The sequence below is a fragment of the Cryptotermes secundus genome, unplaced genomic scaffold (assembly GCF_002891405.2).
Source record: "Cryptotermes secundus unplaced genomic scaffold, Csec_1.0 scaffold2047, whole genome shotgun sequence".
Taxonomy (NCBI): Eukaryota; Metazoa; Arthropoda; class Insecta; order Blattodea; family Kalotermitidae; genus Cryptotermes; species Cryptotermes secundus.
In genome coordinates, this window is record NW_019722978.1 from 157,709 (window position 1) to 172,100 (window position 14,392).

The window sequence follows — 14,392 nt, forward strand, 5'->3', positions numbered from 1 at the left end:
TCAAGAACATATCAGATATGATTTAGAACAGCAAAACTGGTGTCCAACTTGTGACTTTGGTATAAATTTTGTTACAAGTGATAAAAAGAATAAAAAAAAGTTGTCCCTGTGCTTAAGCACTACACCATGAAAACAGTCTGGGAATGGAGACAAAACTCTTATGTCATTAAGCTCTGTACTAATGGGGAGGTCAGTGGTCAGCACCATATTCTGGTTGCTTTACCCTTGGAGAAAGTGCTCCAAGTACCCAATGGACAACAGTCTGAGTGGACTGCAGAACCGGGGTGGATATAGTGGATGCAAAGAGAAAAACTGGAGCTACAGCCACAATCAAACCCCAGCTGCCCAGCTTGTAGTCAATTGTATTAGTGACTAAACTATCTCAGCTCATTAGAAGTGACTGAACTTTGTTTAAAAACTGCTAAGAACATCAATTCATCCATCACCACTGTACACATTATAACACAAAACATAAAAGTAGTAGCTCATGGCATAAGGCATGTTCAGCATCATAACGACTCTTAAAGCAGAGAGGCTGACTCTGACATAACACATCAAAACTCCTAAAACTTACTGTCTGCTCTAGAGATGATGCAAGTCAGTAACATGAATGTCATATGATCAAATGTTTGAAAACCTATATGCCTACTTAATCATTTTAAAAAACACTAATGACTTTACACTTAGTGGAATAATCTTAAACTTAATGAACATCGAGTTTAACTTCGCCTCTTATTTAATGTAAATGTAAATCTGCTCATAATCATCTTAGCAAAACAACTCGCAATTATGATAACTATATTGTGACATGATGCCTGAAAGCCGGAACTGTGAAATCAGAGATGTCCATTGCTACGCAACTGCTTGGTAAAAACATTCCCGTGGCAACAAATGCACAAGCAACAATCAAATAACCAACCTCTGTTGCTATGCAACGGCACTGTAAACACTCCTTCTCAACAAGAGAGAGGCTGTATTTTCTGCATGGTCCATGCTGAGGAGTTATAAAAAGGACAAGATTGAGTTAGTTGAGTTTTGAGATGCCAGCCTGCCAGGATATGACCTTGGGCACAGAGGAATAGAATCAAGTCCAGTCTCTGGACATGGAAGTTGGCAGATTAATTGAGATGATGGCAAGAAAGGAATCAGGCTGTGCAAAGAAGACGTAATGTGTGCTGCAGTTACAGTGAGACTGGTATAACTACTGTGTTGGAATATGTTGCCAGGATATGACTAGTGAAGATTGAGAACCCAAGTGTGTGTGTAAAGGTTGTATCACATTATAGGGATGCTCACGCAACGGTTAAAATCCAAACAATGTAAATGTTATAGGATTGATCATACTGGGGTGCACGCCATGCTCACGCGCACTCACAGTGAGCACCGCAATCATCGCCGAGAATATTTTGAGCGTTCAACTCTAAGTGTACCGCGAGCTGAGCGTCTAGTGTGACCAAGACTGCGCGCGAGTCCCGAGCTCAAAGGTTCTGCTTCTCATTTTTCTTTCATTTCACCAGTCAAAGCAAAGCATGGAGGAAGAATTGATTGAACTTGTTCGTGCCAAGCCTGAGCTTTATGATTTAACACACAAATTGTACAGTGATAATGTACGTAAGAAGAAAGTGTGGGAAGAGATCGGAACAGCGTTAAAAAAATCTGGTAACTTTCAATAATCACTTTATTAGCATCAAACAAATACAGTTAGAAATACACTTGTTTAAATCATATTGTGTTGCCAAGGGACGAAACCTTGTTCTGAATTAAAGAATCTTGTGAATATCTCTCTTATTTCAAAAGCTATTATTGAACAATTTCCACCTTGTCTCGATAAGTCCATCAAATTACCTGCCACTATCTGATCATCATTCAAAGGCACTGCAGTCGTTCCTGCGCGAATGAAATTGTGCAAAATGCACGTGGCTAAAACCACCTTTTCAGCATATTTAGGCGCTAATTTCAGTCTTCTGTTGTAAATTCTAAACTTTTGTGTCAGAATTCCATAGGCATTTTCAACAACCCTACGGGCGCGAGACAACCTGTAGTTGAAAATGCGTCTCTCAATACGGTTTTCGACTTGTAGACCAGGGAAGGGCCTGATCAAGTATTTTTTTAATGGAAAGGCCGGATCACCAACAATTATGTATGGAGCCAGTTGTTGTGTTCCCGGCAGCAGTGCATCTTCTGGAATGTCTAGAGTTCCCATTTCTAAACACCTTCCAAGCTTTGAAGTGGAAAATATTCCACCATCACTACTCCGTCCATAAGACCCAATGTCTACTGCTATAAATTTGTAATTAGCATCAACAAGTGCCAATAAAACTATTGAAAATGTTTTCTTGTAATTGAAGTAGAGGGAACCAGAATTTTGAGGAGCCTCTATCACAACATGTTTTCCATCCAAAGATCCTAAACAATTGGGAAACTGCCACTGATCCCAAAATTCTCTTGCAATTCTCTCCCACTCATTTTTTGTTGGAGTAGGCATTACTTCCTGCAACATATTTTTTACAATAGCTTTGCAAACTCCATGAACTGCATTCTGAACCGTACAATACCCTAGTCGAAAACTGAACGCAATGGTTCGAAATGAGTCCCCAGTGGCTAGGAACCTGTGAACAAAACAACAGCCCATTGTGGAATATATATATTTTATATTTATTTACATTACAGGACAATATTTTAATACATTAATATTATTTAGTTATTGAAACATAAATATTAGAGAATTAATATTTTTATATTTATAACTCCACAAATTATATAGGTACTGATAATCAATATTATAAATTTATTATATTCATAAATTTGGTAAAATTTAATATTATATTCGATTTTTTTTTATAATTTAAAAATTGATTATAAATTCAACAACTACTTTAAAATTAATTGTTTTTAGTTTATAAATAAGCCTGTATTTAATATTTTAACAATATAAAAAGCAACGTTTACGATGTGTCAAGAACCATTTTGGTCAACTGCCAGTTAGTTGGCGCTCACACATGTGTATGGGTGAGTGTGTTTTGTGTCTAACTTTTGGTTATATACTCGTATGTCACTTTTGTAATTATCTTCCCTTTCACAGGCGGAGAATGTAAGCACAGGTGGATGAGTTTAAGAAGTCAACACCGAAAAGTTGTTCAGAAATACAACACCTTAAGTGGCCAAGCAGCCGCTAATATTCGTAAATGGAAATTTGAGGATAGCATGTCTTTTTTGATTTCATACATGAGAGACACAGAAGAGCAAAAAGGAAGAAAATGAACAAGATGATACAGAATATGAAGTATCAGTGGAACAGATATCTCCACCTCCAGATTCCCACAGAAAACGTGAACTGTCCAAGTCGGTTTCGATTTCCACACCTAAAGAGAAATGCAACCATTCAAGCAGACCTCAGGAAACAGGATCTGCTACTGTGATGAAATATTTACTCAAAAACAGACAGCAAACTACAGATAAAGATAAAGAAAAGGACTCCTTGGAACTGTTTTTTGAATCTATAGTCAAAACGGTTAAAACTTTTTCTCCTGTCGACCAACACCTAATAAGGAATCAAATTTACAACCTCGTATCTCAGATGGAAGCCAAATATTTAATGCCCCATCCTCCTTCCCCTCAAAGTAATTTTCATAGCACCAACTTAGGAGGTCCATCAGCTGGTTCAGAATTCACATATGTCGGAAATCCGAAAATATCACAGAGCTCCCAACCACCATCACCCATTTCTCCGGCATCCTCTACTGACTCCAATTCTGCTTGCTCTAATTTTTTTTCTAATTTCTCTCCAGAATCATATTGAATAAAATGCTATGAACTCTTCCAGTGCGTAGATATTGTATATGTTTCATTTTTATTATTAAACACATTTTAAAAAGAAGAAACTATTATTTTTCCTTACCTTAAACAAACTGCTAATTTCTCTCTTGGTGAAATAGCTGCGCGAAATGTGGTGTCCTGTTTCTTCAAGTCACTCCCAATTTTCGAAAGCAGTATTTCGAACTGTTCCCTGGACATCCTGAAGTACTGAAAGAATTTAGTTTCATCATCCAGTAACTGTGGAAATAGTGTATGAAACTCCCCCTCCGTTGCTCTACAAAGCAAAGAAGGGTGCACCCATTTTCTTCTTCCTGTAGGTTTCGCTTCATCATCATCTAACAATACCGCAATCAATAGAAGTTCTTCGTCAGAAAAATTCATTTCGTTCACTTCCATCTAAACTCCTGAGCGTCATGGTGTGACTACCTTGGAGCGTGACATGAGCGTAAGTGTCCCGAGAGCGTGAGCGTGGCTTGAGCGATAATGTGATACAAGCTTAATGGTGAACTGTAAAGTGTGTATATCAGTGACAGTACTGTATTATTTTCAGTTACAAGTTGAATGTATAAGGTGTCAATAAATCCAATCATCCAATCCAAAACCTGTCTAATAGTCATGCACCCCCTACCTGTGACAATATCAAAGGGAATGCAGCTCTTAGCAATTTCCAATTACACTGCTATATCAGACATATCAATCTCATAAGGACATTGTTTAAATATACATAGATAAAGCAATAAACACTAGACACTGCTCCCTTTGCATTCACTTAGTTCACAAGTACATCTAATTCATTCTCTTACACAATATTCACTTAACTTCCAAATTCACTGCTCCTTTCTTCACCATTTTCATTACACCCTTTGGATGATCCACAAATCTCCTACTGCAAGATCGTTACATGAACATACGTGATTACTAATGGCTCACTGTCGTGCTACAGCCTCATATAATTTGGGTAATTCTGCTTCTAGTTGGACAACTCGTACTCTGGACTGCAGGTGCCATTTTGAAGTATCTAATGCATGTGATGAACCCTCTGGATTATCAGTTGTGTAGGTAGTCAGGTATGATATGAGTTCTTGTGAACCGTCTTGGTCCAGATCTGCAATCAACACTGTAGAAACAGAGAATGGGTTAAACAGTAAATTACCATGTTATTCTGAAAAAACAGTGGTTATATATTAACACTTTGTGGACCAGCGATTAAATATTTAAATCACCCTGGGGACCGGCATTATTAAACCTGCTATCCTAACATGTGCACTGTTCGTTTTAAAAATTAATATCAAATCTCCTAATTAATTTTATGAACTAAAATTTTTGGAGAACACTTACCAATGTTCCTAGAAGTGCTTGAGAGTGTGATATTTCTCGAAACATTCCCCTTTGTGAAGTAGCATTACACAGAGCTTGCAATGTAGACATATTCCTTTTTTTGTGAACTGTGCAAACACCGCATTGCCGAAAAGGATGCTTCCTCTTGGAATGTTCACTCTTCACAATTTTCACAAGGGTATGTTTCCGCATATCACCTGAGAGTCACCCTGGCGGGTCCACATGAGGCCTGTGTGGGGCGGGAGTTGATGGGCCTGGTCGCACTAAGTCTGTGTCTGACTCTGGTTCTGCCGCCACCATCTGGTCTGTAGCCCAGGACTTTGCCACATTCATCAGAAATGCTTTGTATTTCAATTTCAAATCAGGGTTTAGATTTTTGTGATTTTTTTTTTTAATTTTTTACTGTCCCCGCAATGTTATTACCCCCATTATCGTCAGATCTACTGTCACTTTTACTGTTTGTGGCCACAATTCTTTGTTCTCCCCTGTCACTGCTGTTCTCTGAATCACCATGACTACGTGTCTCACAAGGCAGGTCAGCTGGCTCATCAGAGAAGAATTTGTCCTTGTCCATTCCCCACCACTAACTACTGGCTGATACATACAGCTCAAAGAGCAGCAAAGCATTTTCCTTTATGGTGGGTTAAGAAAACAGCGAGCTCAAGTTACTGACAAGTAAGCAAACATTCCAGAGTTTTATTACACAGTTGCGTGCAACTTGGGTGGCGCCAGAGCAAGGTATAGTGTGTTACAACCTAACGTGTCCTAAAATCATTATATCATGCAACCGGTCCGCCACGTTTAAAAGCCAAAAGCATGATATCATGTGACCAGTCCTCAGTGTGTTGACAGCAAAATACAATCATATTAAGTATATAGTGACATGAATGACAATAGGATTCTTTTGGGAGCTTAACAATTAAAAATACTGAATCAGCATCTATCAAGGAGATAACAGACAAACTGAAGAAACTAAGCCCTCATCATTTCCTCCAGAGACAATATGTGTGTAGTAGCAAAGAGAAATTCCTCTGCTTTGGCTGGAAATCATCCATCAGTCATCCAGCCTATAACTTTACTGTTTCAGGTGGTAACAAGCCAGCTGACATACTGATGTGTAAAGTCATGTAATATTGGCCCTACAATTGTACAAAGTCAACCAGATTTCAGATTAGTATCTTTCAATTTTAACTATTTTGCTGCATATTACTTTCTCACCATTTTCCTAAAGTATTGCAATTTTAAGGTAAAAATAAGAAAAAATATACAACAAAAATATATGTTCATACCCCAGTGAATGAAGTCTAATGACGCAGCAGAAGGAGATCTTCTCTTATGTGTCAATGTCGCAGTATAAGGTGCTTATTTGACTTCAGTCAAACACTGCAGCAATAGGGTCAATAAAGAAAATGTGTGATGTTATGGAAAAGAGAGTTAAGTAAAAATTTTGTCAAAATGAGATAAGCACAGCACAAAATTCTTCTTATTAAAAGGACCAAATAAAAACTGGGTTAGGTATCTAAGCACAATATTTTTCATTCAGTGACATAATGAAATACTGGGTCAAATACATTAATGTATAAACATCTAGAGTTGTTTCTTCTTCCCACTTAAGGGTTCTATGAATTAGAGGAATACAACCATCAACAACAGAGACTACTATAAACCTTACATTTACACATATTATAGTGTTAATGAATGATGTTGTAAACTAATGGTTTTATATGAATAGTATGTTAGTTAATCTATATTGAATTATATGAGTCTATCTGTATAATAGTTTTATTGTATTTATGATAATACTTATTGTCTTTTTATCATTATTTTATTGCTTTATAATTTTGACATGTTCTAATTATTTACTTGAGCTCAACTTATACCTGAACTGTACTTATGATTGTATTGTACTTTTATGTTCTTCTATTTATCTTGACATATTTTAATTAATATTTGACATGTTCTATATCCTATGGTTTGTAACCAGTTTTATTGGATCATCTGGAACTTGAAATAAATTACAATTACAGTTAGACCATAGAATGTGAAAGCATTGGAGCTGCAGCTTAAAATTAAAACTATCCATAATAAAAATATAAAGAGCTATACATACATGACTGCTGTTGGTAGCTGAGGTCTGGCTGGCAAAGCTGATCCGTTTCTGATGGGCCGTGACTGGAGCACAACTGTGTGACATCGTTCAGACTTGCATTCACAATGTGGTTATCGGTAGCGTTGAATGTATAAAGTACCACTCGTTCTTTCAGTTGATGTAAATCCACTTGGACACTGCTCCCATTCCTTACATTTAGTTTCAGAGGTGTGATAACACTACGGCTAAATCTCTCTTTCCCAATATGCATTTCAGCCCACTTTCCATTTCTCACAAATCTTTTCAAACGGTATCGGAACAGGGGATTGCTGAATACTGTGCTCATGGTATTGTTGTCTTTTATCATGGACGAAGACAAGTGACTGTTAGCAGAGGTCCATGTCCAAAATTTCAACACGAACCCACTAACCGGCTCGACGAGAGTTGAAGCTCCAGAACGGCTGTTAAAGACTAGAACAGCAGGTACCATACCATAAGTGTTATCATGCTGGAAATTCCAAACAGTCTCATTATCATGCCGTTCATCTGTTACTTTAACTGAAACATTGCAATGGGTTGGACAGTGCCCTTCATTCACTAGAGTCAGCCAACGACCATTCACTTTCTTGACAGTAGACGATACACCCAGAACTTGATGCTGTTTGAGTGGAGGACTCTGCAGATAGGCAGACATATTCAGCTGCTTGCGTGTGGCATTTGCATACAGTTCCTGCATTGAGATTATTCCAGTGGACACTGCAGAGTAAATATCAAAGTTTCAGTTACTTTCATTGTCTTACATGGAAACAAATTACACATTACATTTGAATTTTAATACATTCATTGAATAAAAGAACAAAAAGAATGTCCTCTTATATCTACCTGTCAATCCACATTCAACTTCCAATATCACTTAACAGATCATCAATAACACATGACTTCTCAGTTTACTTAATGATGTTTTCTCAACAGCATGGATCAAGCAGTGATGACTTGGAGGATGATTACAAAATAATGAAGTGGGAAGGATTTGCAAGCTGCTGTGGTATATTTTAAGGTACCATCTCAACTATGAACTCTTAAGCAGATGAAACAGACATGCAACCTACTCTACAAAGTCTTCAAGGTTTTGCGGTGGCTTCTAACTAATCCTGTTTTCATTCTCAGAAAATGATATAATGGGGTGGTGGACTAGATTGCCGATGTCTCAGAGAAGTTTGTCATCTCTGTGTTCAACATAAAATGACTTATGGCCTGGTACTAATATTTACAGTTCTGCACAGTAAGGCAGTGGGAAACTGCATGGCTACATTTGAATAGAAGTGAGAAAAATGGCTCTACATTTCAATTTCCTGGCCATGTACCTACCTATAAGAATGCCTCGCAACCCACAAATATAAACATCAACACACAGCTGTCATTTACACACATCAGAAACCAACACACTACAGCACATTGTCATCACTGAAGGTAGCCCAATGTGCTCCACATACTAGTTGAAAATTGCAATATGGCACTAACATACAACTTCATATTTTCTCACCTTCTTCTTTATCTGCTTTCTGGCATGTATACACAATGCTCCAGCTCCTGTCCACAGAGAGGCCTTGAATACGAGTACATGAGGCAATACGAACAGCTTGTCCTATGATTTCCCCCATCTTTCCAGAAATCACAATAAAGTTATTGCGATCAGAAACAGTGGCAGATCTCTCAGAAGTACCATTGAAGCTACACACTGTGACCAGCTCTCTCACACCATCTCCATCGAGATCAGGCAGGATAATAGGGAACTCCAGATCAATTGCATTTCTGTTATTGTTACGATGACTGTGGAGGTACCACACTATATTACCTAGAATACATTAAATACAATGAGCGACTACACCCTTGAGACTACGATTTACATGATTTACATTTGCTACCAGTCCACTGTCCAGACATTTGATTGGACTGTAAACTAAGATGATGTCAGGTACCTGACAAGTGATTACAGGGATCTAATACTGTTTATTGTACTACACAGTCCATCAACAATGCAACAAATTGTTCCTTCTTTCTTTCACTTTCACTTTCACTTTCGAGCCAACATGTTTCAGCCCTAAATGGCCATCATCAGGTGTCTTACTATGCTAAAACTGCTACACTGCACTAATATTGTCCATCCGTTGCATATGCGACTGCAGGTTTCATGATTTAAAACGTCATACTCGTAGTCAATTGGTATGCACTAAAATAGCACATACTGTAGTTCACTTAATATAGATCAATAAAATCTAATAAAATTTTGTATTAAAATTTCCTTTAAATTTTGTAAAGTCCTTAATACACCGCACAAGGGTGTGATACATAATTACAGGGACCTGAATAATGCTTTCAACTGCCACATTTAATAGGTACTTTATTATACAAATGTTTTCTAAAAATAAATTAGCACAAGGGCTGATACTGTAAAAGACATAACATGTTTACTTTACAAATACCACCAATTATTTGAGAATTTTCTTTCACATGAAGTTTAATGAGATACACCAAAAAATATGTTTAGGCCTGTACGTGTCACATACTGATTTCATAAAAATCTGTCAAAGGACTCCAAATGTACACAATCATAAGTCTATTTATGTCCTTATATAAAATAAACCCCTGGAATGAATTACATGAATGAAAAATATGATTACATACATTAGAAGTTTCATATATCAAGTTTAATTGAGATCAGTCAAAGAACTTTAAAAAAAAATAAAAAATTTAGTTCTATACAGACTGTCCTTTAAAATGAGCTTTGGTGAACCAAAACCAAAATCTTAGTCAAAACTGTGAAGTATATACATCATCAGATGGGAAGACAAACTGAAAAGGCCATGGAATGAAGTGGACACACTACTTCGGCATTTGCCTGGAGATACTAAGAATAACCCATGAAAACTGTCAATCATGACAGCCTCTGGGCCAATTATCAAACATGGAACATTCAAAATATGAATGTTAACAGCTCAGCTGTAACATTAGTCTTTGTGTTCAAATAAAAACACAACCACCTTTACTTCTCTGAAATCACTTTCCATTTTCAGAGACTGTATTAGCAACATGAAACAGTGACTAATTTCAGACATTCAGACACATCTGAAGGCTAAAATTGTTAGAAAACATTACAGCACATAAAAAAGCACATTTACAAATTAACACAATTCAGCATACCTGGTACAGGATCAACAGCCACCAGAAGTTTGCCAGTCCCCACCACAATACAATCCTCTGCTCCATCTCCTGTGACATCTATAAGTGAGCAATCCATAGCATGGGGAGTTCTATGAAAGTGAATATACCAGGCAACTTCACCAGTAGACCCAATCAGTGATACGAGTCCACCTCCACTTGCAGGGAAGTCCCTCAAATCCTCATCTGTTTGGCCGGCATTGATAACATCACCTCGTGCAAGGAATACCAAATTTCGACCTCGACCTGGGACTCCAGCCACCACACTAATTCCTCCCTTAAGCTCTGTGAAATAACCATAAATTCTATTTCTTTCACACATATCAGTGATTGCATCTGTCTGAATCTCAATACATCATGCCATGTACATCTGACAAGTACGCAACTATATTTTATGACTTAACATGTAATTTGTATTCACTATATTTCTTCTTATACTGTACTTCATTGTTGAGTGAACATTGGACCAAATTTCTGGAGAGTTGTTTATCTCAGTTTAAACAAATATAATCAACTTTATTGCAAAACACGTTTAATTCATAATAATTATTACAGTCATCTCAAAATTCCAAAACATAACTATATTCTACAAATAAACTAATTTCATGGAGCTGAGCCCTTCCTTACAAGCCATCAATTGTGTAGCCACTCAAAAACTTCCCAGCAATTTAAAGAACCTGAAGTTCTATTACTGTGTTCACAAGAGTCCTCCACTGTCCAAGATCCATTTAAATATTACCTACCCACCCACCTCTTGGTCTTCCTAGTGGTCTCTTTCCTTCTGGCCTTCCCACCAATATCCTATTTGCAATCCTCTTCTCCCCATTCGTTTACATGCCCTACCCATCTCATCCTCCTTGACTTGATCATTCTAATTATACTCAGAGAAGAGTACAAGTCATGAAGCTCCTCATTATGCAATTTTCTCAAACCTCCCACCTCATCAGCTCTCTTTGGTGCAAATATTCTCCTCAGCACCCAATTCTCAAACACCCTCAGTCTGTGTATCTCCCTTAATGTCAGAGACCAAGTTTCATACCCATACTGAACCACAGACAAAATTAATTTTTTTATATTCTAATTCAACAAACAATTCTAAATATTTCAAAATTTAAATATCTGGGTAAGGTAAAATAAAGTTGTCCATGCTTAATTAAGCAACATGCCTTGATGATGTGTGGGGGAGGGGATCTACAGCTCCATGTGTTCTTAACCTCAGCACTACCAGGAGGTGAGCAATCAACTGTATGCTCCTGCTAATTTACTACTGGGAAAGGAACCCTGGGTACCCACTGGACAGGAGGCTGGGTGAGCATCAGAGCCAGTCTGCACTTGGCAGAGAAAAGAGAAACATCTCTGTCCGTCAGGAATCAAACGCTAATCATCCAAATTACTACACTGCCCTGGCTCCAATCTAAATATCAAAAGAAAACATTATCAAACAAAAATTAAGTTTACAATAAGAATAAGGAAAAAACAATTTCAGAACATGCTTGTTACTATTCAGTCAAAAAAACTGTTACAATATGTACTTTCCAGAACAATGAAGACTATGATATACAAGGTGGTTCAAATATGACCGGGACTGATTTTTTTGTAAACAAGCCGCACTGCGCAGCAGCTGTGCGACCTTGAGAGAGTGAAGCCACAACCTCCACCCTCCCTCCTGTTAGGGTTAGAACCTGTTCAGTCCTGTCTGGAAGTTGCTAGAGTGATGAGTGAACAGAAGGTACCGCGAAGCATGGAACAATGCATTGTGATCAAATTCCTCATTGGAGAAAACGTCCCGTCCGCTGAAATTCACCACAGACTCCAACAACAATATGGGGAAGAATGTCTCTCACGGACCCGTGTGTTTGAGTGGTGTAAGTGCTTCAGAGAGGGCAGAGAGCACGTGGAGAATGAACCGCATGATCGTCGGCCATGAACATCCGTCACCAAGCCAAACATTGATCGTGCAGACGCACTTATTCGTGAGAATAGGCGCATCACTATCAAGGAACTTGGAGCAATGCTGTCCATCAGTGTTGGTGTGTAGAAGACATCATGAAATACCACTTGCACTATCGCAAGGTGAATGTACGGTGGGTACCACGCACTTTGACAGATGTGAACAAAATGGTGCACATGCACGTTGCCAGTCATCTCCTACAGCAGTTTGAAGATGAAGGTGATGCATTTTTGAAGTCTACAGTGACCACCGATGAAACGTGGGTGCACTACTTCATTCCCGAGTCCCAGCAATCATCACGCAAGTGGTGGCATACAAGTTCTCCCAAACCCAAGAAAGTGCGGAGGAGCCATTCAGCAAGAAAAGTGATGGCAACGTTCTTCTTGGATTGGCAGGGGGTTATCCATATAGACTTTCTGACAGATGGCCAGAACAGTCAATGCAGCTTATTACTCAGACCTCCTGGCAACAGACGTGAAGGAAAAGATCCAATCCAAGCGGAAGAGAGGTGGAAAGCAGGTATCCTTCCTTCAAGACAATGCACGCCCCCATACGGCCAAAACAATGGAAACCCTCCAGAAATTGAAATGGAACCTTCTGACACATCCGCCGTACAGTCCCAATTTGGTACCAAGTGATTTCTACCTGTTCAGAAGGCTCAAATCAGACTTGCAAGGCATGCAGTTTGTTGACAACAACGCCGTCATCCAGAATGTTCGGGAGTGGATACGTCGCCAACCACAAAACTTTTCTGAAAAGGTCATCAGGATGATTCCAGAATGTTGGAAAAAATGTGTTGACTCCAGAGGGGAGTACATTGAAGACTGAGATGTGCAAGTAAGTTTGGCAATTTTGGTTTAAAAAAAAAATCAGTCCCACTCATATTTGAACCACCTTGTACATAATACAATAATTTTACCAGCTGTTTTTATGGTTGTGAAATGTAACATCTTACCTTAAGAGAAAAACATTTGAAGTATGAGTATATGAAAGTACACTAGTAGAAATATTTGGCCCTAAGAGGAATGAAATCAGTGGGTGACATAGGAACTTAAATAACAAGGAACTCATGATCTATACAGATCACCTGTAATTGTCAGGGTCTAGAACAGAGGTTATGATGGACTGGACAAGATGATAAACAAATCAAATTTTGGTTATAAAACGTCTTATAAATTTGTCACTTTCAAGAGTGAGGAGATGGAAATGGATGGAACTGGTGCAGAATTATACCCAACAACAGACTGAAGTATCAGTGATACTGTTCTAATACCAAAAATTAGCTAAGAAGTTAGGATATTTCATGTGACTACAGTGACAAGTAGGATATAGTATCCCTTAAAAAATATAGAACATTACAGTGTCAATTATGATACAGTTCCCTTAACCTTTATCGGACGGGCCATTTAATTTCCGGTAGGGGCAGCTGGACGGAGTTTATTTAAATGCCCGCCCTTCTAGAGCAATGAAATTGTAAGCATGTTTCTAAAAATGGTGTGATTTCTACATTTTTTATGATAAACGAACGAAATGAATGCTCCTTTAATGTAGAAAGAATATAGAATCAGATATTCTAATTTACAGATTTTAATATCTGTAAAAAAATTTTACACTGATTCCCAAAATAAAATTTCCCGAAATTCATACATTTTCTGCACCATGCGTTCTAGCAGTGTAATACATTTTCTGCACCATGCGTTTTAGCAGTGTAAGTCCTTGTGGCAACTTCACATTCAATGGTATCTCTTGTTGTAGCTTATTTATCGTATGGGACATGTCGCTATGCACGACTGTAGGCGTCTGAAATTCCTCGCTGCCTAATGTGTTAGATAAACACAGAAGTTAATTCTCGGAATATGGTGTTGCCAGATCGGTCATTCGTTCATTCATTGCAGTCAAACCATTGTGTTTGTAACGATTTTGAAACATCGCAATATAAGGTTAGCCACCCATGACATCATGAAGCAGATATTGGGTTC

At 38.1% G+C, this 14,392-nt stretch overlaps 1 protein-coding gene across 5 annotated transcripts in view; it reads right to left on the reverse strand.

Moving 5' to 3' along the window:
• Positions 1-574: 574 nt before the first annotated feature.
• LOC111861559 overlaps positions 575-14,392 on the reverse strand; it is a 17,098-nt gene continuing 3,280 nt past the window's right edge. For 4 of the 5 annotated variants that reach the window (XM_023846229.2, XM_023846227.2, XM_023846228.2 and 1 more), the window contains exons 5-8: positions 10,445-10,747; positions 8,787-9,098; positions 7,265-7,999; positions 2,871-4,933 (exon numbers count right to left, since the gene is read on the reverse strand). In XM_023846229.2, coding sequence (XP_023701997.1) covers positions 4,743-4,933; positions 7,265-7,999; positions 8,787-9,098; positions 10,445-10,747 — 1,541 coding nt within the window. In that variant the 3' untranslated portion in view covers positions 2,871-4,742. Of the gene's footprint in view, positions 2,610-2,870; positions 4,934-7,264; positions 8,000-8,786; positions 9,099-10,444; positions 10,748-14,392 lie in introns of those variants that run through there. The other variant, XR_002842260.2, reaches the window with a different exon arrangement.